Genomic DNA, 24486 nt, shown 5'->3' with positions numbered 1-24486 from the left:
GTTTGGTTTTGTTTTGGGTTTTTTTTGTTTGTTGGTTTGGGGTTTGTTTTTGTTTTTGTTTTTTGGTTTGGGTTTTTTTTTGTTTTTTGTTTTGTTTTCCTTAAGTTACAGTCAAATCTGTTAAAACCTACAAACTAGTATTCATGGACAAACTATTTCCACATGCAGAATTCCAGGAGATAATAATGTGAAAACAGACAGCTTTTATAAACTAAATTAAAAATAGCCTCTACATCTTTTAGCTTTTCAGTCAAGTTCTTCTCACCACATACATGCCTGGGAATTGCAATAAAGATTAAAGCCTCTTCCCTCTACTATAATTTTAAGGAGGTTTGATAATACTACACAGTTACACAGCTCTTGAATTCAGTTTCTCACTTTTTCTCAACCAAGTTCTCTTCACTCAGTTATATCCCTTTTAGATACCTAAAAGAATAGCTAAATATTTCATTGATTTAAAAAGTCCAGATTGCATGTTTGAAAGAACACAGCTCGGTGAATGGGGCATTTACTGTCTCCCAGGAACCAGCAGAGAACTAGCAGATACTTGAGATCCTGACTGTGAAAGCACTGAACATTAAATATGACCCCTGGGGGTGTGAGGGCCTGAATACTGTAAATTGTTAGTTACTGATAGAAAATACAATTACTTCAAATTACTATTCAATCACAGTCATCTCAGTATTCAGGAATTAAGGCCAACACATAACCATTTGTAAATTCATCTCACCAGACCCTATTAAACTCCGGGAATTTGACCTCCAAGGAGACAGCCACTGAGCTATTAGGGACTCCTCAAGTCAAACAACTTTTGGTTTATGCTACTGCAATTATTTCCACAATTTAAAAAAAAAAAAAAAATCCAAGCCAGACTTTTCTTTCCTGTCTCTGAGCAAATCCTTGTTAGGAACAATGAATACCGAACATCTTGTAAATGAGGCTGCATACCACTACAATAAAAAAAAAAAAATAAAAAATTTACTTGTTCCCTTGAAAATTACACAGCTGGTTTTAAGCATTGATTAACTTGCATTAAGATGTTGTTCCTAAAGAATACTCCGGTTCCAGCAGTATCATCTCTCAAGTCCCCAGCCTTCAAACAGGTCTTCACAGACAGAATGCCTCTAGAGTGCAGTTTTAAAAAGTAACTGCCTGTTAAAGCAGGCACCTGCCTGGCACCACCCAGCACTGAACTACTGTTCAGCCACAGACCGTCTGCTTCTGCCCAAGCTTTGCAGTCATAGCCACAAAGGAATGGCTAAATGTAAACACTGCCTTATAAATACTTTATTGTTAGATTAAAACATAATAAAGAACTGGGCCCCCCCTTCCCAGGATTCATTTTAAGCTGATGCTCTCTACACTGTTTTGATTCAAGTTTTTAATCTCAACTGACATGGTTAATTAAACACTTAGATTTTCCATGTTAGAGAACTCACGTCTGTAAAACAGAAAAAAAAAAGTAGTTAAATAGAAGAATAATTTTATATCCAATAGTAAACCCCCCCCAAACTCTGAATATGAAATGTTATCACTTTCTAGTGATAAAATGCATAATATACATTTGCAAGTTCAAGACCTCGACTGCAATTTTTATTAGAAGGGTATTGGAGCAACGGGTAACTTCATATTCAATATATTTTAGAACTAAATACCATTCTTAGAAAGCTTGACTTCTTTACAACTTCTGTTGTACTACAACCATAATACTCAAAATTATACGTGAGATCTATAATCACTTCGCAATAGGTTTACAACAAGAAGAATGCCACCTGTGTCATCCAGAGCATCCTGTGTTTCTCCATCATCCGTCAATTCCAATTCTTTCACAAAGTTTGAAGGAAACAAGCCTGCTTTGCCATTTAGTGTTCCATTCCACCAGCCTTCTTCTACCTGTATAGAAATATTTTGCACATTACCAATAAAGCAAAAGGAAATTCCTATCAATTCCATCCACACTACACATATAAAACTCTACAAACAACTTTCCCAAAGTTCAAATGAACATGATTTCTCTTTAAGGAAACCTACCAAAGATGTAGAAACTATAGGCAAAAAGAAGAGCATGAAAATAATTTACTCTCAGTTCTATCACTACAGAAATGATCCTGAAACATGAGACTAGCCCCACACCAATCGATCCAAAAAAGCAGCAAAATGTTTATCAACTTTCTCAAGGTAAAACAAAATAACAGGCATTACACACAGAACAGAAGAAAGCACTAAACTGTTTATGAAATAGATGTAACTTCTAGCCTGACTTTCTAAGGGAATTTTGATGTATTCTTGCTGTCCATGTGTCTTTTCCTCTGTTTTGTGCAGTTTCCACCAGTCCTATTCCCACTGGCCTTGTATCCATTGAATAGCTTTGAACAATTTTCATCCGACAAGTTTCAAATATAAAATTTCCACAGATAGTGTTGGGTAGAACAGAGGAAAGTCCTTAAGGATATCACAGAGTAATGGAAAACTAAGCTGTCTATTCTTCCAAGCTGGAGGCATCTGGCTGAACAGCATCTGCCCAGCTCTCCATGTGTCAGAAGATAAAAGATGCTTTCCCATCAGAGCTGAACAGCTGACAAAGGTGGCAGAAACGCATGAGGATTTTGTGGTGGCACACGGCAGTCCTAAGGAGAGAAGTCTATTGGGTGCCAAAATTTGTTGGCTTTGCTATTCACAAAACAACTCACTTCTGCACTGGAAATAAAACTGTTCAGGGATTAGGAAACATAATGACTCTAATGCTCAGTTATGTGCTTGGACTCCTGGTGTGTCATTTACATTGCAATACCCAAATATTTAATGGAACATTTATCAGGAATACCCCACAGTCCAAAGCAGAACCAGCAAAAGCTGGGGATGCATAGGGGATGGTGTAAAATAATGCCAGAAGACCAAGAATTGTGCTCTACAAATTCATGAACAGTTTTCAAAATGTTAAACCAAACTGCCTAATGAGCACTATTTAAAAACTATAATTAAGATAAATTTTCAAAATATTTTCTTTCTATTGCTCTATTTGGGGCTGGAAATCTGTTTTTAGATAAGAAAGAAAAGCAATGGAAAAAAAAAAAAACACACAGCAGTTGTTTACATTATCTTTTTTTAGCCTTGTTTTGTAGGTCACTATGCCTGACACATAAGCATAGTTTTAAAACACTAGCCTACCTTCAGGCAAGCAGAACGTATGCAAAACCTGGCAGCTACAAAGACAAGCAATGAGAAAAGCATTGCTATTTTTAAAGACATTATGGTGCTAAAATATCAGAGTCTGGGCCTCTGAAATAAATTTTAAGCATAGATTACTGACAAGTGCTGACCAGGCTCTGGCTCCTTGTGCTTTACATAATACATTACAGAAAACTTAAAATTCAAATGTCTTGACTCATCAATACTACACCCAAGAGCCATGAGAAAGGGACTTTTAATGCTTATGATACAGAAAGCAACTCCAGCATCCACCTATTCTTCTGTCAAGAAATATGGTCAGCAAAGCACTTTACAGACTTGTAAAGCAATACCAGGTCAGAGACAGTCAGGAATAAAACAAAAATTTGAGTGTACTTGCTTCAGACTCCTCATCACATTGTCTTTAAAAAAAACCTGACTATATACAAACTATATTACCAAAAAGGGTATCTTAAATCAAGATTAAAAAACAGGTTAAAACACGGGCTAAAAAAAGTTCTACACTGGAGGAGAGCATCTATGCATCTCTGTGCACTAGCAATTTCACAACTCCTACATTTCAGAATCCTACTACATGATACAATTTCCACAAGAGGGGGTAACAGCTCTAGTACACACATCAGTACTTTTTTTGAGTGTAAATTCCACCAACTTTTTTCTATAAGATGATGCAAACTCAAGACTTCTAAATAAAGGAGGGGAAAGAAAGGTTGAAAGACAAGCAGCTTTACAAATCTGATATTTATTTTTTAATAAAAACTCCACTGATGGGGTCATATGAATTTTGATTATGCTCGATAACACAGTATGCAAATATTACCAATATAATACTACAAAAATAAAACTGCTATTTAATGCTGTGCCTGATGGGAGTGGGGCAAAAATATAAAGGAGAAACAAAAGTTTTACAGCAGCACCACAGTTATCACATGCACTACGTGTGTCTATTTTGCATGCAAAACCCCCATGTTCTGTAAACAAAAAACCCTGCAGATTCAAGCCAGCACATAGCACAAGAGCCTTCTTCCCTATATGCTACTTCTGGTCCTTGTAGCCTGCTCTCTCCAATATTAGCCATTTATTTCTGCACCCATCTGCCTCCACCTCTGATTTCACGAGCAGCAGCGTCAGTTATAACTACTCAACTTATGAAAACAATTGCAGGGGCTAAATACTGAATTATTCTCAGGTAACTGGAAAAACTGATCCTCTTATGAAGCTGATTCTACCTTATTTTCCCCCATCAAAAAAAAAAAAAAGTGTGACCAAATGATCTTCCCTTGAGGTAACAGTTATGAGTTATCAGCAAATATATATAAATAGCACCTATTATATATAAATGGAACCAAATCACCTCACAGTAGCAAAGACAAGTTACCTAAGACAAGTTATCCCAGCACACTGCACAACTCATGGATGGTATTTTCTACCATTCTTCACATTTCTGGTCCATCAACGAAGCAGACCTAGCCTACACCTGTCAAGGTCTATTCTACACCATCATAAAAACAATGTGCAGACAGCTCTGTGCTAATATTTAGCTGCAGTATTTTTCTACCTGATAGCATTTGTCTAAAAATTTGATTAACAGTTTTTCTCAGAAGTAGCAAGGCTGGGTACTACAGATATGTATTTTCAAATCATTAGGAAAAGAAAAAGCATGGGGACTGACCAAAAAAAAAAAAAAACCACCCCACACCTTAAACACGTTTCCTTAAGAAACCAGATGAGGAAATGCTTTGATCGTTTTACTCTGTTTGGCTACTTGGTCATCTGAAACATCACATTGAACACCTCTCCCAAAATAGTTCCAGATGCTGACATGTGTGACCTGAAACGGCAGTTTTGCAATAATTTACTATACATGCTACCTCTTGTAAATGCTTATGCTGGACCATTCAAAGTTATGACTGCTGTGTACAAGTGCATCCACAAGTTAAGCTAGTGAGGCTGTCCAGGAGCACTCCTTTACAAAATACCCATACACAACGGTATTTATGAAACTAATTTTCGTGAGCAGGTTTTACAAGTCACTTGCTTTGTTTATTTCAAGAGAACAAATCTTACAAACCATTAGCGCAAATGCATCTAAAAGCGTTACTTTTTCCTTGCTAGGAGAATGGAAAAGTCCTTCCTGGCAATTGTTGGGATCCTGGAGAGTTAGTACTCTTTTTCATGCATATGAAAAACACAAACTCATAATGCTACTTAAAAAGCACCACCAGACACATGTCTAGAAAGAAAAGTTCAGTATTCTTCCTCAGACACTCAGGGAGGTAATAAGAAGCGACAGCACCAGCAGGTTAGAGCATGCTGTGCTGAAGTTTTCCACCTAGTTCTGAAAAGGTTCCTTCCATGACCAATCTGGTCTTTGCCACAGGTTCCCTGACAGATTTCACTCTTAAAAGAGACACTCTTCCCACGTATTCAAGCCTCCCCTAACACAAATTTCTATTGAAGGGCATAGGTACCAAAGAAGTCTACAGGTAGGAAAAGCTAAGAAACCCCCACTCAGATACATCAAACCATTGCCATCAAAGTCTGAATATCAAGACATATCTTCAACTGTATTCTTACCCATTAGGAAAGGAAGACAATAGAAATAATAATGTGTTGTTAAGTTTATTTGTATGCTCCCTATTTTTGTGCAAGTAGGTTGAAGTATATTGTACAACACATACAGGCTTCTGTGTTGAATAGTGTTACAATTAGTTCAAAGCTTCAAGGAGTTTGCAAGAAAGTATGGACCCAGAAAAACACGTCAAATATGATTTTTCACCTAAACCAAGTTAGAGTGTGTCAACTTAAAGGCAACTGGTCAAACAGTTTTAGCATAAGCTGCCTAAAAACAAGGATCACAGACAGGGCCAAAGAACTGTTAAAAATCTTTTGAAAAAGGAATCTGTGTAACAGATCACAATTTATTGCTGCGATGATCAAATACTTTCCCTAAATATCGAGCATCTATTGATTTACGATTAGATCCTGAGACAAAGAACTCCTAAACCATTAGATTCAATAACACTACTTCCCATGCTATTTTTCCAACATCCTTGTAATTCAAGTAATAGGCAAAAAAAACCAATTTGACTTTTCATCACATAAAGAGACGATCAGCTCTGTAAAACAGCTTACCTCTTCATTTATGTCGATCACATCCCCCAGCTTGAGTTCCAGCTCATCTTCATTCTGTGGGATGTATTCAAAGAGCACTTTGCACTGCCGCTTCTTGGACCCTGATTCAAGGGAAATGGCAAAAGTAAGAACGCTTGCAAAGGGAAACTAGGTTTTCCTATGCTCAGTTCCTGAGGATCAAATCTGACCATAAAACTCATAAACCATGGCAAAAAGCTATGTATCTTTTGTTGCTGGTTTTCTAGTTTGCTTGTGTCACTTTAGGCTAGCAAGCTGTATCTTAGACAGAGCCTGAAAAACATTGAGCTTCACAGACCACTGATTACAAACACTACACTACCAATTACCAACAGGCTACAAAAACCAGGTTGACACAAGCAAGTCAGATAAATCCCCACTACAGTGATTTTTCAAGCTATTTCTTGACCAAAATCTGCAGGAATGACAAATGCTGCAAGTTGCAGTGTTAGCACCTGCTTGGAAGAAAATGGGCAAGTTTAAGCTTCCGGTCTGTAAGAAATCCTGACAGAAGTAACACCTTTTGTTCTGCACAACACTGAAGTGCTGACAGCCTTTCTGCCCTCTAAAACCTTGCTAACTATAGGTCTGAGGTAATGCTAATATTTTCTCAGCTCATATTTTAAAATCCAAACTCATTTTTATCTGTGAATACCAAAAAACCTTCCTTTTCTCAGTGCCAGTATAGAGTTCAAAAATTAGACCTGAACTTTAATTTGCAGTGTTCCACAAAGGCAAAATTTAAATAAACTGCAGTCCTTTGATATTTGCCACATATCATTAAAGCTTTGCAGGCATTAAAAAGACAAAATGACATCCTGAGAGGAGAGAGCATTGAAGTGGCTTCCAACAACCCCTCCAGCCAGAGCAGTGTGAACCTACATGCCCAATTACTCTGCACGTATCCTGGAGTGATGCTACTGCTGAACCCAGAGAGTGTAGGCATCTTTCTTTCAAACAGGAGGCCATGCCTTCAGACCTTTTCCACAAGAAGCAGCCAGCACACTTCAGAAGTCAACTGCCACCCCGAGCTGACCCACACATGCTCCCTATCCTCCACAAAAACATCTGCCACAGTTTAAGTGAAAATATGCTTGAAAAAGCAAAAGCTTGAAGTGGTAAAGCTCAAGATAGTAGGAGCTGTATAATTTCCATACTCATACTTTGCTCTCCTTCCATACTCAATTAACAATTTGCAATTAAGATTAGCTGGGTGAAAGCATTTCAAAACACAGATACTGCCTCCAAGATTGATCCTTGTCTTATTACAGCAGCATTCAAAGTCCAAAGTCAGACATTTAGAAGACAGCCACACCCAGCGTCCTCAGTCCAAAACACACCAAGCATCTGAGCAATATTCAACATCCAAAATTTCTGAGAGAGTGCTCACCAAATCAAGAATTTTCAACGTGTTGGTATATGGTTCGTACTCTAAAGAGCTTAATAAGGGCAGGAAACAAATAAACCAGAAGTATGAAGCTCTGTGGGTTATTTCTAGTTACGTGTAATTGCCCACATAATACACCCTTCTTTTAACTCCACTGAAACTCATACATCAGCCAAGAGGGATTGTTAGGTTAACAGTAATTGCAATAAACGGTTCACTGGCCTTTACTACCTCCTACAGCGCTTTCAGGGCTCCTCCTTTGTATGAGATTAACTGATAACAAAAAAAGACAAATTAAAAAAATCACATTGCCATTTGGTATAAATCTGATCTCACATTCCTTTTCATATTGTAATTCTATCTAAATGGGTAAGTGGGGGAGAAAGCAAACCCACAGATGCATTTCACATCTACAACTCTCTCTCACCTGAGGTCTGTTTCCAGTAATACCCAGTTTAGGAAGTACTTCCTTCCAGTTCTGAAAATCCCTCGATTAATCTAGGAAACTAACCAATCCACTTTAAAAGCTTCACATGGTGCTGCAGGACTGCTGGGCTGGCAGCCTCCAGGCAATTCTGTCCTTTTCCAGAACAACTTGTCTGGCTTCAGGTTTTATTTGTTTTGTACAGAGTAAACCAAATTTAGCCCTTTGTTGCTGTAATTTAGCACACCATCTGTATTTTCCTTTTCCTGAGTAAGGACAGCCATCTAACTGACAGGAATACTGCCTGCAGCTTACTACCCACATGATATAAAATACCTGAATTCAGCAAGAGCTGCACATGAGAGCAACACAAGGGACTTCCCAGGTAGACACAACCTACCTCACTACACATTGGAAACTTACTATTAAAGCAGCTTAACTTCGTTTTTAGTGTTGTAAACCTCATTATACCAGTAAGAATCAGAAACAGACATACAACTAAGCACTGGAAACCTTTTGAAGGAAGTGAGTGATTGTCCAGGCACAGAGTAAACAGGATCTGCATGAGCTGTTTAAACAGTCTTCCAGAAGAGGGAAGGACAAGTAAAATAGAATCACAGAGATTGCCAGTGTGCCAAGTAAATAGTTGTATGCTTAAAGGAAGGTGCTTGAACACCATTTTCTTTTAGGAGGATGATAGTAGCCAGAGCACTCCAAAGTTTGAGACCAAGTTGCACCTATTACCCTTGGACACAATCACACACACAGCTACCAGCAGGAGGACAAGAGATGTTAAATATGGGATTGTTCCAGGGTTAGGGAGACCAGAATGACCAGCTGACACCTGAACTGGTATCAGATCATGTTCACAGGATCAAAGGATCCTGGAACATCTCGAGTTGAAAGGACCCACAAGGATCGTGTTGATTCCCTTTCAGAGCCTGGTTGCGTTAGTTTAGGAACAGCATTAATCTCTCAGGCTGGATTTTCAAAAGCCTGGTGCTGCAAACATCTAACAGGCACATATGTACTCTTGCCAATACACATATACAGATCAGATTCACTAAAAAGTGATTTTGAAGGTCACATCTTTATTGCCTAGAAGGTTTCAACAAATTTGTCCATCCCTTATGAGAGAAATCAGAGTAATTTAGAGCAACGTCTCATAAGACTGAGGTGTCCAAGCAGAAATCACGTCAGTTTTCTGGATGCCGGGAGCGTTAAGTTTTCTGCTCTAAGTTTCAGTCACCTTCATTTGAATGGTGGCATTAAAATACAGAAACCACAAATACAGAGGCACCAAGTCTGTGCTCCTGCCCATCCTGGGGGTTGCAGTTACTATCAAAGGAAGACCACTACTTGTTTAAGACACCACTAACTCCACCTTATTTCACACTAGAAGCAAGCCTACCAAACAAAAGGAACCTGAACGACAGAGCCTTTCCTTGTCACAAAGCCCTAAATTAGCAGCAAAATATTTATGTTTAAAAGAAATAACCATAGGAAGATTTTTTTATCATCATGAACAGGCCTGCAGTTCTCATGCAGGTACCTGATAATACAGGCAGAGCTCACATGAAGTAAGAGAGCATCTCTCTGCAAGCTGGAAAGGGTCTAAATCCTATTCCTAGGAGAATTCAACCATATTGCTCCTGTTAAGAACTACATATAAGCTTTCTGCCCATGCATCTAGGAGCAGAATTTGGCTTAGAATTAAAGTTCTTCCTCCTATGTCTCTAGTTTTCCATACAACCTTAAAACTAAGGCAGACATTAAATAATTCATGTTTATTTAAAAAAAATGCACGTCAGCAGCTTACATAATTGAAAGAATTGGAAAGACTACATACTCTTCTTGAAGCTTTTGGATGGGGGATGAGGCTGGAATCCTCCTGCTGGAAGCCCATAGCTGCTTATACGCTGCACAAGACTGGCTACATTGCCAGATTTCTCCCTCCTGACTGGTACAGCGTCATCCTTGGGCTCTACATCCTTCTTAACTTCCTGAAACAAGAGATTTAAAAGACTGAGAGGCCATTTAAATTACCCAAGAGGTCAGTGTTTCAAGACAGGTGCTCCATAGACCAACAGATTCTAGGTACTTACCATTTGGTGTGTATTGATTTATTATACTCAAAAATCATGGCATCCTGCAACTAAACACACTAAAGGCCTTAGTAAACTTTACTCTTTCATAAAATCATGTCAGTAAACAGGTAAGCTGACAAAATTCAGAAATGAGGGCAGTATTTTAGCCATCTGCTCTAACCCTAAGAAACATAGCTTTGAGCCCAAGAAATCCCATGTTACAACTAAGTCACAGCTCATATTTGAAAACTTTTTGAAAAATATTAATATTACTTCAGTGACAGATCCAAAAGGTAGGGCACTAAATAAAGTATTTCATTATATAAAACTGTATTAGATGATCATCTCAACCTCAAAGGTTGTTTACAGACAAGATGCACTCACACTGCTGAAAGACACGAGTGGAAAAGAGATACAAGAAACAGAGTGGGAGGAAGCATGGGGAAAGGGGTAGAAGGAAGGTAACAGACATCATTTTTCTCATAATTGTCTCCCACCTTCCTGTCTTCCTAAATTAAGGTGTTAGGTTTGTAATTGAATGTGCCAAGACTAAGAAATCAATGAACAAGGAAGCATTAGTTCTTAACAGAAAAGGCCACATCTGCAGCAGTTACTGTACTGCATCAGCTCATTAAATGAGATTCCACCGGAGAAGAGATACTCTGAAAGAAGGAAATCATCCCTTTGCACAAGAAGAAACCCATTAAGTCAGATCAATGGTCCATCTAGTGCAGAACACAGCTCCCAGCAGCCACAATCCCAGCCACTCTTTAGAGAGCTCGCCTGCAACCCAGATCCCCCCACATTCCCATAGCACCCATAAGGGTTTCATTAGGGAGATATATCCCTTCTCTCCCTTTCATATCTGCCGATGAAGCCATCTAATCCCTTTCTGCACCCATGGTCCTGTCTGCCTCCAGTTTCCATGGGGACAAATAGCAGATAGTCACACTCCGCTACATAAAGAAGCTCCTCTCTCTCATTTGCTTTAAGCTGACACCTCACTGGTCCCAGTGTGTGCTCCCAACCACTGCATTTAGTTCATCATTACCTCCACAGCTGTGTAAACCTTGATCATATCACCCCTTGGCTTTATCCTCTCAACTGAAGAGCTTGTCAGCCCCCATCACATCAGGCAGTTGTCCATCCACTTAAACATCTACCCACCTGCCCCCATCCTGGTCTCAGTAGACCTGATGATACCTGGCATCCTGCTGCTGTTTTGGGCTGTCACTGCACCCAGAGCTGAGCAGTTCACAGAACTGAAAACAGCACTACTATTCATGAGCTGATGCTCAACTCCCAACTGGCAGTTCCATGCAGGCATGGTATGAATTACCTATTCTTATACACATGTTGTGGTTTAACCCCAGACAGCAACTAAGCACCACACAGCCACTCACTCACTCACCACGCCTGGACGGAAGGAAGAGTAAAAAAAAAAAATGAAAAAACTCATGGGTTGAGAGAAAGACAGTTTAATAGGTAAAACAAAAGCCACGCACACAAGCAGAGCATACAAGGAATTCATTAACCACTTTCCATCTGCAGGCAGATGCTCAGCCACCTCCATCTCACATAGTGGTTACCTGAGAAGACAAACACCATCACCCCAAACATCCCCCTGCTGAGCACGACATCATACAGTATGAGATATTCCTTTGTTTCACTCCCAACACTTTGTGCACCTCCAGACTCCTCCCTGGTGGGGTGGGGTGAGGAGCAGAAAAGGCCTTGACTCTGTGTAAGCACTGCCCAGCAATAACTAAAACATCCCTGTATTATCAATACTGTTTTCAGCACACATCCAAAACACAGCCCCATACCAGCTGCTATGAAGAAACTTAATTTTATCCCAAGCAAAACTAGCACAACATATTACTTGGCATTTACCTACCTAGCTTCAAGGTCATTTGCCACCCTTTTTATCTGCTCAGCTCCTTGCCATCAGTGTGGCATTTACAGCACTCACAAGATGGAAGTGTTGGCTGTTAAATGCCCTCTCCAGATGACCAGAGATGCTGAACAAAGGCAGTACCACAACCAGCTCCTGGGGGATCCCACTGCCAACTCTCCTCTACCCTGTCCTTTGCTTCTTATTGTTTAAGCAACTTCATAAAAGAATTTCCTTCAGTCTCAGAGCAACTTAATTTCTTCAACAACTTGATAGAAAACTTTTATTATAAAGACTTTCTGAAAACCCAACTGAATTTCATGTGCCTGTGAGCTTAGCCAGACCCTCAAAGCCTGTCAGCTTTCCCACTGCTGCAGCATTGCAATGTCTCAAGGGAAGCAAACACCCAGAAATACTGTGCAGCTTTTCACGATCCATTTCAGAACAATTATTGCACCCACCATCAGTAGCCACTGGTTAACAACTCCACTAGTTACCGCAGCTGTAGCTGCAATAAAATATTTAATAATATTCAAAATCAATATTGACAATGCACATATATACACTTGCTAATGTTGTGTGAACTCTTAAGCATGAGCTTTAAAGACAACAAAACCCATGTAATGATGAAATGTCAAAAATAAGAACAAACATATTCACTAGCCTGGAACATTAAAACCCAGGCTACTTACTGCAGCTGTCCTGCTGGAAAACTCAGCAGGTCTGGAAATCCAGTGATGCTTTCAAACATACTACAAACCTCAAGTTAAACAGTCCAATGCAACTTCCTGTTTCCCAAAAGAGCAGAGCAAGTAGAATAAAGAAAACTACAGATAGCCCAATTTTTCCTCTCACTCATCTACAGTACATAAAGAGGCTTTTCAGAAAACAGGTAAGCAGCTCCTGCTGTGACTCTCCTTCACCCGCAGAGACTTCTTGCCCTGGAGATCTTAGCTCAGCTGACTGCTTATCTTCCAAGTCAACACCCCTCCACCCTCATCCCTATTCCAGAATAGCACAGCATCATGTCTACCTCCCATTTGAGACATTTCACATTTCAAAGACATTGTCATTCTCAGTTTTACAGTTCTTTTTTGACCAATTACTTGCAGGTCTAATAAACCACAAGGAATTAAGTTTGGCTATAGCTGAGAAGTTTGCCACCTCCAAACCACCTTTCTAGCTGCCTTACTGACAAGGCTGTTCTGCTCAACAGAAAACTTGCCTAGAGTTGTTCTGTCTCTGGATTTTTAAAATTATAAATCTTTTGCTATGCAATTTATACAGACTCCGAAAGCTTCCAGCTGCTCCAGGAACTAACGCTTCCCCAGTTAACTGGTTTCTCAGTTGTAACACACTCCAGTGAGGAGTCAGCTCCAGGTTCTTTCCCCAGGTTTGTGCTTCGCAGGAGACTTCAGAAGCAGTTGCTTCAATAACTTTGTAAAAAAGCATAGAGATGCAAAAGGGAAATGGCAAAGACATACACAGGCAGGTCAAAAATGTGACCTCTTCTTCTATTTATTAGAAGAAAACAAAACAAAAAACACCCACACACCACTTCCAAATGCTAGAACATGCTGTAAGGTAAGCATCACCTTTATCAATAATTTGAAGTAAATATACAATACATTCTTAAATCCAGCAGTAGTATCAAAGGCAACAAAGTCACTGATAGGTTACAAACAACTAGAAACCATTTGAGATAAAAAACCACAGTGAAAGACCAAAGTCACAAAAATGAAAGGAGGAATGCTTGGGCAACTTTCTTGCCTGGCTTGAGTCAGTAATTGAAGTGGTACCAGATAGGAAATACTCAAAGGCTAACACAAGACTAGCAATGTCAAATATAATAGAAAATATAGTGGAATTAGATTAAAAGATAAAGATTTAAAGTAATTCTGCGAGGAACAGTTATATTGCAAACAGATTCAAAAGGATGAAGGTTTAAGAATTTCATTAGCAGAAACCAGAAAGAACAATTGGGTGCTGGGAAAGACTGGTACCACCAGACCTTCCTAATACAGCCAAGATAGGAAAGTTAAATACTTCAAATACGCAGTTACAAGAAACCTTCCTAATCTAAGATATATGAAAGGAAAGAGGATGCAAGGAAATAATCAAGATGCCTATGTGAAATAAACAGGAGCAGAGAGCTGCAAATAATCAGAAAAGATATGCAATAAATACACACAGGTAAAGAACCAATGCCAGCCACACTTGAATCAGAATGTATAGTGACATTTTACTTCATGTATCAAAGCATGCTGTGACCATAGCATCCAGTGAAGCCGCTTTGCAACGAGGGGAGGAAAAATAACCGCATAAGAGTCTACCACTACAGCAACCAGTGATAAATCCAGTTTTGACAAAGAACTGCTTTCTCCATATTTAACCTACTAAACTTTAGGAAATCCTTTTAAAGTATGGACTTTTTTTTTTTTTTTTCCTCTTCTTCGTGTTAAAGAGGAACTGCAGCATTAATTATTCTTCCTCAGGGCATTAAAAACCACATTAAAACCAAATCAAGTTAAAGGAAATTCAGGAATCCCTGATCTCCACATGCACAAGCAGTCCACTACACCACAAACCTGTGTTTCACATCAGTATTATAACAGTAGGAAACTGCTCTAAGATTCATTTTCAAAAGCACACACCAGGATCCTCTGAGATACACATCCATTACCACTGCTAGCAATTTCATCCTGAGCATCATTGTTATGATTCTCTGACCTTTTGGACATGTTAAGATTTTACAAAGGAAATAATTTCTAAACAATTTCTTATCTCTGAAAACTGACACTAATCGATGCAAAGATTAATAGATACTCCATTAATAATGTTAAGAAGAAATTACAATTAATGTTAGATGCTAATAAGAATCTGCAATTCTTAGATCTCTGCCCAAGCACCTGGGTTGAATTTTGGTGGTTGAAAAATTACACTGCCCACAGGTCTCATCTCCCAAGTACCACTACAACCAACCTGAACATGCCCAAGACTCCTATTCATTGGCTTCACAACAATTAAGGCATTTTTCTTTCTTTGTTTTTGTTGTTTAAGTCAGCCTTCTATATCCAAACTAACAGAGAGTGTCTGTGCTATGACAATACCAAGAAAAATCCTCCAGGACACTTCAGATTGTTTAGAGATGAGGCCACCATCAGCTGCCAGCCCGCAAAAGCAAAATGAAAATCTGACATTAACTGCAGCTGGAAATTTGAATATTTTTATTATGCCAGTCTTCTGCAACTCAAGGCTTGTCAGTGTTTCCATTAGCAACACAGATTTTATGCATTTATGACTTGGCAGTAGAAGGTCAATACAGACTGTCTCTTGGCATAAAACACACAACTGGGAAGTAACCACCCACTCTTTCTGTTGCAAACTACAGCACTAGTCATAACGGTTTGAAGTTTTCATAATCCCCACTAAACACATATTTCACAACACTTAGAAAATTTGTCAAAAATGCATGTAATATCTAGCTTCAGAGCAAAAAAAGACTGGGGTGATCTTAAGGGGCTATTGTTTTAATTGCACTGTCAGTTTAACAATTCCTCAGGGAAGTGTATATACATATATATAAAATCTCAAAATCATTTAGGTACAGCAACACGTGACAAGAATTACTCTTCTTTGTACCCAGACCAAAATCTAACACATCTAAATTCATCTATAGCCTCATGATATCCATTAAAATAAACCAATAAGAAGGTGGTCCTGACCTACTTTTTAAGCAAGCAAGCAGTCTTTAAGCACCATCAGCTGCCTGCCCACGCATCACTCCAGTGGGGACAGCAGGATCCTCCCCACTCCCCTTGCCAGAAGCAAAGAACACTAAAATAAGCAGAGCACTGGAGATAGAGAAAGAAGGTCAGACTGCCTGAAAGGACATGAGGAATAGATTGCTAGAAATATGAAGTCCTTTCCTGAATTACAGGTTCATTATCCAGCAAACCTAAATCCTTAGCTAGATTCTTCAAGCATAAATATTAGAACTTTAGCTGCCCCTTCTATATATGTCATTATACCAAGAACAATCATCTTTAGACTTTGTACATTATTTCCACTGTAAACCATGAAACATCAGCGTGTACAAAATGCACAATGCACAGCTTGTGTATTTCTGTTATTGGCTGAGTACATTTTAAATCAAGATATCAAGCAGCAAAATATGGTCTCGATCTCTGAAGAGAGACATGAAGAATACACAACAGTAAATGTCGGAGCCTCTACTTAGCTCACCTCTTTTCTTCCCCTTTTCTCATCTCTCTTCTTCCCAGCAGAATAGCAATAAAGAACCCACTGACTGGCAAATTAACTTTGATTCATATTTTACTGGGCAGAAAATAAGGATGTCAGAATTGGACCTGTCACTTATTTTAGGGGAGAAGGTGGAATTGGGAGCTTGTGATAAAACATCTCTTCCCCTCACAGCCTGCAAAACCCTATCACTGAAAAAAAACACGTGTGTGACTGTATGAATACATATGAAAATCTGTACAGCTGCATACAAATGAGATTGTCAGCCATAATCTGTTCAAGTACAATGAAACACCGTGGTTCCCAGAACACAAAAATCTTCACCTAAATAATTTAAGCACCTGTTACCTCTTACATTTGCAGTCTTAGTTACAGCAACGGAGAGGCAGGCACAGGGCAGCTGTAACAGCTCTAGCAGTGTGTTAAATCTAAGATAATGTCCTTTCACTTTGTCACTGTCTCCTCCTTGAATAGAAAACATGTTTTCTCATCCTCAGTGCTGTCACCCACAGAAGTATTTAATAAAGGCAAATAAAGAAAGATGAGTAATTGCAGCTATTCCTATGTGACCTATTCCTTTACCACACCTGACAAACTAACAGGACAGATCAAGACAATTTATGAACCAAACTAGCTGAAAGCTCCTGAGCTCTTTCCCTGGAGCACTCAGGAGGTCAGAGCTCTCAACAGAAGAGCTCGGCTAGGAGAGGTCACAAGCTGCCCCTGACTCTCCAGAGGATTAAAGGTTTTTCTTGAAATCAAATACAAATAATTTTAAAGATGAAAGTAGTTAACATCTGAAGAATGGACAAACTCAATAACCTTTGGTTTGCAAGACAAATTACCTCCTGGGCAGTTTAACATGTGTCAAAGGTTTTGGGGTTTTTTTGAGTCTAGTTTATGGCTGAAGTAGGAACTGTTTAACAGTAATCACTGGGTTCAGTGCTGAGGCATGATCAGGCTGAACCAATAGTAAGGCAACACCTCTCCTCATCTTTACCCCTTCCAAAACTGAAATTGCCTCATATTCTGATTTCTGTATACCCTAGTCAACGGCAATTTCTGTTCAAGACTAAGGTTAGAAAAAATTTTCCAGCTGACATGAATCCCCAGCAGTTTTCACAGGAGCTACAGACACACTGTACTATGGGATCGATTGTTACTGTAGTTCCTGAACACAGCACACCACTCGCTCAAAGGCCATTATCAAAGGCTGAGCATGGCTTTGGAAATTCCCTTAAGTGTTTCTTATGAGAGTTTTATGCAGAGCTATCCATTTAAAGTTTTTGCATGCTTCAAACACAGGAGTACAGAAAGTAAGGATGCAAAGTCCTCGTAGATAAAACTTCTCTGCCATCAAGATGTCAGAAGACATCTGTGGACACTCTGTGCATAACAGTTTCATAAATGGTTGGAGAAATATTTTCCAAAAGTTAAATTATTAATATTTATGCCTGCTGCAGATTCAAATCACAATTTCTAACTTTTATTCTTTGAGGGGAAAATATAATTAGCTACAAAAGTGACTCAAGCCAGGCTCACACTTCTCCAGTTTATAGACAGAACTCCAGTGTTTCCTTCTATTAAATCACACCCACATCACATCACTCAGCACGGAATTTAACACATGTAAAAATATTAGTAACTTGCTATAATCTATGCTAAATATAGATCATAACATACCGCCTCCCCATTAGGAAAAAAGGCACCATCAACCAGGCAAGGTATCACTTCTTTCTCACAATACATAACACACTGAATAAGCAGGATCTCTGGGAAGCATAAAACTACTGAGTCTAATTAGACTTACAGATTAAAACTGGAGCCACTGAATAATATTTGAAGGTGAAGAGCAGGGAAACAACTGGAGTTCAATAAATATGGAAAACTTCTCTCTACAGAGGGAATTACAGATCTTGATACAGACTATTATTATTACTATAACTACATATACTTTTTATACATGTAAATATATAAAACATCAATTTTATTGTTGAGAACTGGATACCTATAAAGCTTGTGCCAAACAAGTATCAAAACAGATTCTGAACTGAGGTCTTGTTAGTATTTGCAACTTGCAAGACCTAAAAACATTCAATGTCTTACTCTGATATGCTTATCTGATAACACTACTCTGATAATGTTAAAAAGACTCTTTCCATCTGCTTTCAACAAGGACCAAAGCCCAGATGAAGAAAAGCACAGCAGTCAGATTACCAGGCCTACCAACAGAGGAGCAAAGAATCCTAAATTAACAGGAGTAGCTAAAAGAAGCACAGATGTTTACATACACGTATGCCAACCATTTAATGAAGAACAAAAGTTAGTGTTAAAATACATCTAAAAATACCATCTTAATAATAATTTATGGTGCTGCCACATTCACGGCCAGATAAAAACATCTTAAAGTGTTAATTGCATTTCTTTTCTATTCTACTTGCTTATACATATGAAAATTTAATTATATTTCTTGTAATTATTTTATAGACTAACAGTTAACGTCCTGTCAAGCACCAGCTACAAAACAGTGCTTTAGATCAATGAAACCAAGAATCATACATGGCAGAGGGCAAGCCACAGATCCAGCACCTGCAGCACTGTTTTATCAAGCTTCCCTGACAAGGGAAGGCAGGAAGACACAGTTCTTTCCTTTCTCCCAGTTAAGTGCCTCCGTTGCTGTTCCAGAGAAACATGTGATCCATCAACCGCTACAGGTCCACTTTGATGTTTAACTCCGAACACTGCTTGCTCCTTCTCACCATCATCCTGGCTTCCTGCATCTGCTGTTGTACTCGGTTTTCTTCCTTCCTGCCTCCCTTTTCCATGGCACCCATCTCTTTCCATGCCCTGTAAAACCTCCAGCACTTCACTTGTGGCCACCTCTGCACAAAGGTTAAAGCAAGTTAAAAACATTGCCACATCTACTTGCTTAAGACACAAAATGAAATGCTCAAGAGATTTGCCAAATAAGGACTAAAAATATAAATCACAAAATCACAGTGGGGATGAAGAGGTTTAAAGATTAATTTTTATGAAAGATTCACACATTAACTAGCATTTTTAACTGAAAATGCATCTTTGCTTTCTGCTCCTGTTTTGTAAGTACCTAGGTGACAGAGCAACTGCCCATTGCCATCAGTTTATAACAGTTTGAAAGCTTATTACATCAAGTCTAAAACTAATGAACTCATGTATACTCCAAAATAATATTTTGTTAAGCCTAGAAAAGTTTACCACATCCAAGTTTGAGATCAGCTCATAATATTATATAGAACCCAGTGTTCAAGGAAAGAAAACATACATTCAAAAATAAATTTAATACTAAAACCACTACAGTGGAGGAGAGCTAACTTCTTCCCTCCAAAATGATGACCTATCCAAAAAATAATTTGCAAGCGATGAAAATGGTACAAGATGACAGACCAGATGAGCTAGCCTCATGCAAGTTTAAGTTCACAAGTAGATTACTTCATTCAACCTCATAAAAGAATCAAAAGAACAGATTTAATATTAACTGTGTTGGGTGTACACACACGTTGATTTATTAGACATATTGGCAAAGTACTAAAAACACAGTGCTGGAATGGACACCCAGAGCCTCCCAAGATGTAAGAAACTTTACATATTACAATACCTGTATAATACCAAGAAGGTCAGTTATTACATATGCTAATTCCAGAGTACATACTTATGGCTGCATTTTAGACTTCTGTATACAGTGAAGGTCTAAACTTAAAAGTTTTCTGAATACGTCCAGTCAATTATTACTGACCAAGACGCTGACGAGGCTTTGTGGAGTTTACTCAACAATGGTTGTAAATGCCATCTGATGGAACACACCCTGTTAGCAGGCTTCCAGCCAGAGTATGGTTACCTTTCTCCGGTACTTGGAGAGGAAGTTATAAAAGTACACACAAATCAAGTGTAAAAACTAAATAAGGAAGGGCAAAAGAGCAGATTACATTTTATGTGGTTAAAAGAATAACTACCTGTATATACCTGTTGCCCCTTCCAGACTAGGTTGTGCAACAAACCATTATACCCAAACCAGGCAGCACTACAAGTATGCAGGCGTGTTGCAGTTACAACAGAGTAGTATCACAAATCAATACGCCATTTAGAAAAGCAAGAGGCACATGTACAATCAAGAATCATGGATAATTCAAATCAGAGAGGATAATTAGCACATTAAACAGGATTCACACAATTAATTAATCACTTTTTATCCTGTTGTCCTTGGAAGAGTACATTCAAGTTCCCTTCAATACCAGTACTGCACTGAGGCAAAATTTAGGAGTTCTTTCCTTTTCTTCCATGCTCTTGGCAACATAGTATTTTAAAATATGGCATATATAAATATGTTTTAAAATACTAAATATTAAAAGAAGCACCAGTGTTTTCTTCATTCTGTGTTCATGTTCAGCCATAGAAGAGTTCATGATGCTACAGATTTTTACACTAACAGCGAGACAACAGTTTTCAAATGCAAACTGAAACCTTGACAGGTGATTTGGGGGTTTTTTAACACTTTAAAGCACAGGTGCTCATCTACAACAGGAGGGGGGCCACATTTCACCAAATTTTCTGCACTTAAATAGTTACCTTTTGAGGAAAGCATCTGTAACATTTCAGATCTAATAGTCAGTCCATCAAGATAAGTAACTCATAGAGCCACATAACTTTATCATGACATCTCCTTGTTATCAACATACCTATACTGCCCTGGAATATGCTATAATTCACATATCCTCAAGCAACACTGATGAAGCAATAAAATCCCAGTGTGGACACAGTGACAATACAAAAAGACAACCTGACACTCAGGTGCCCACAAGCAGCTGTGATAGCATAGCTGTGACAGCAACAGCAGCTCTGCAGTGCAAAGTCTCAGATCATCTGCAAACTCAAACCAACCTCAAGACTCTCCTTTTGCCCTCTTCATGCCAGATACAGTCAGTTTACAGAGAGAACTCACAAGATCAGGGCCTAGCTGGTATAAACCCAAGCAGTCAATCCAGTGACCTGACTGCAGAAGTCACAGGAATAAGGATAATCCATGATGAACTGAATCCCAGGAAAGAGTCTTACATATGACTATGCGCCTATGTATCAGTGCCGTTGGCTATATCTGCCAATGTTTTCAGCTGTTGGGTTTGGGGGTTTTTTTAGTACAATGGTTTCATCATACCCAAGCCATTTATCCTGACATTCCAGTTGGAAGAAGGTTGTTTCCTTGTTTATTCAGGCCAAAATAGCCAGCTAGTAGAGACTTGTCTCTCACCCCACAAGCACAGGAAGCGTTATCACCATTCTCATAAATCCCAGACACATGCCAATGGATGGGATTAGCAGGAGCAGCTCAGGCAAACCCACATGACACCCTGTGATAACACACGCTCTAGAGCCACTATTTTCTCCAAGAGCCAGAAGAAAATTCAGCAGAACAATGCACAACACCATCGTATTGGCAACAGGTCTTAAAGCACCAGCCTGAATACTCAGCTTCACTCCTTGCCAGGAGACAAAGAGCCACCTTACACCCATCAGTTCTCTCATACTCTCAGCACTGAAACCAAAATTACTTAATATGGCTTTCAGTCTTGCACATTATCTTTGTTTCTGAAAAACAAGAACTGCCAGCTTTGAAGAAAGCATCACCTTCTTACGGGCAGGGCTGCCTACGTCTCCCTGAGAAGCTAATAACACCTCTGAGCTCCTCAGCCTCACCTCCCTACACAACCCACTGAGATGATAATTTCCTTAAAACAACAATAAAGCAGAGGAGAAAGCTGTATAAACTGAAGTATCCTTTGACCAATAGGATTGATAAATTACTGCACATTATGTAATTTTCTCCAAGCATTACCTGGATGCAAAGAATCTGAACAGAACACCTAGCAGAGGAGCAAACCCCAGAATTCTACAAATAGATGTCTTTTATTCCATTCTATACAGATATCCCAATTACTCCAAACTAGATGCACATGGCTCATCCTATATACATTGTTTAAAAGCTTAGTTACTTATATGGGTGTTTTATTTTGGTTGGGGTTTTTTTTTAAATAATGTTAATTACACTATTTAATTGTGACTAGGTTAGAAATAAGAACAACTCAGAAGCAAGTAACACAGCCACCTGCCACCACTCCCAAATCCACAATTAATTTTTAAGTTCCTGACAAGGTCAATTTCCTATTTTTGAAAAGAAATTACCAAAGATGCTATGCTTGAAGTTTTCAGACAAAACTTCTCTCACCTGTTCACAGCATGCTCAGAGCTTAACAGCATCCCAAGAGCAAGAACATAGGAAGGAGGCAGCAAAGACACAGCCTTAAGAAGGTAGGCTAGCTGTGCTAATACTCTAAAGTTTTGGTCTAGGGTGGCTTTTAAGGAAAGGAAAGGGGCTTGGGTTTTATTTACAGGGAGAAACACACAGACACATAGAGCAGGAAGTTGAACAAATATGTAACCACTAAATCCAAGTCACTCCTAGAAGAAATTCTTCATGCAAACACCGTAGTTGCCTGCAGTTCCTGAGCGTCTCTATATACTACAAAGGTAGATAAGCTAAACCAAGCCCAAGTAACTTTATTACACAAGCAACTCTAAGGCCAAGAATTTACATCGTATATTAAATAAAATCTAAAAATTATATTGCAATCACAACTTTTAAATTTGTGCTGCTGTTCACGCTCATTACCCCAAAACATAGTGTGTTTACAGTATTTGATGTTAAGAACATATGGAAAATAAAGCAAGCTTACCACTTCCAAGGACATATTTGCTCGAACACACCCTGTGTTGCAGCTTTTTTTATTTAAGGGGAGGAAGAAAAATGTCACAGCGAGCAAAGTTCATGTGTTAACCTGAAAAGGATACAGGCTCGGCGCTAAACTAAGCAGGAGTGGCTGCACACACCTATGCAGGCAAGAAGTTTTCTCTGAAGCAGCTCTATTGTAGATGCATCCTCCACTGAGCAGGCTGCTGAAGTGGTGCATATCTCAAACACGCTTGTAGAAGCGTCCAGCTCTCTCACCAGAATGCCCCTGGAGCCTACCGGCAAACTTTCTGCCTTAACTGATGAAAGCTACTAATTAATCTAGCCGATGCTCCTCCCTCATTCTGGTTACTGCCTTGAGCTTATGATCGAACTGGTTTTACTACTATGAAAAGCCGTATTACACCCAATATAGCTAGTTACAAAACTAAGATACCAATAAATGAAACTAAAAACCCTCTCAGCTACATAAGGACAAAAAACTTCGGAAGGATGAACAACAAATCATCACTTCCAGATTATCAACACAACAGTTGGCTGGAGAGTGAATAGAGCTACTAAAAATAAACAAATACAAACCAACAAAAAACCCAACCCCAAACCAGAAAGCCTTCTACATCCCACACCTTAACATCTCCAAAAACCTCACACAATCAACCTAACAGCGTTACTGCACTGCTCTAACCCATACAGGAGATGAATATCTGTGTGCACATTTCACACTGTGATGAGTTTTAGAAAGGAAAAGCCACACTCAAAACAATAAAGGTCTGCTAGGTTTCCACTGCTAATTCCTTTCAGGAATTTATGAAGTTGTTTATTTTAAATTGCCCATACAGGAAGGAGGAGGAAAATGGCAATAAAAATGTCAGGAACAAGAACTCTAATTCAAATATTTCAACCCCACTAAAAGCGTAATAGGCATACAGATCAAACTGGAATTTCAAATCAGGTTTTATTAATAAAATTGGAAATCTATGTACTCCAAAATCCAACATTGCAATACAGGAGAAAATATTTTAAAAGGCCTACTACTGAAAAGTGAATTCAAGGAAAGCAGCTTCACAAGTGGGCAGTGCAATTGATTGTACTACTTTTTTTCCCCCCATCCTATGTGTTTTCAACTATACGGTCACAAAAAGCTTCTCCATCACCCCTAAGCTCTGATTTCAGGACTGCTTTGGACATCCCACTGCCTGACTTCCCTCCTAACCTTTACAACACCTCCTGCTGCGTCCATCTAACACAGTGAACCTGTCACACTAGTATCTGAGGATGTTTGGAGGCTTGATAGGATTCCCCTTAACTGAG

General features: G+C 39.0%; 1 protein-coding gene across 4 annotated transcripts in view; it reads right to left on the bottom strand.

The window, feature by feature from the left end:
* The window catches only part of CD2AP (CD2 associated protein), an 87590-nt gene that overhangs the window by 34848 nt on the left and 28256 nt on the right, over nt 1-24486 (bottom strand). For all 4 annotated transcript variants that reach the window (XR_003398071.1, XM_026845783.1, XM_026845782.1 and 1 more), the window contains exons 3-5: nt 10003-10156; nt 6325-6425; nt 1773-1893 (exon numbers count right to left, since the gene is read on the bottom strand). Coding sequence is in view for 3 of the 4 variants with exons in the window: in XM_026845783.1 (XP_026701584.1) it covers nt 1773-1893; nt 6325-6425; nt 10003-10156 (376 nt within the window). In the remaining variant the exon portion in view is untranslated. The remainder of the gene's footprint in view (nt 1-1772; nt 1894-6324; nt 6426-10002; nt 10157-24486) is intronic.

The sequence above is a fragment of the Athene cunicularia genome, assembly GCF_003259725.1.
Source record: "Athene cunicularia isolate RWA chromosome 3 unlocalized genomic scaffold, athCun1 chr3_part1, whole genome shotgun sequence".
Classification (NCBI taxonomy): domain Eukaryota; kingdom Metazoa; phylum Chordata; class Aves; order Strigiformes; family Strigidae; genus Athene; species Athene cunicularia.
The sequence above is the reverse complement of the archived record's forward strand: the minus strand, read 5'-3'. Positions and strand labels throughout refer to the sequence as shown.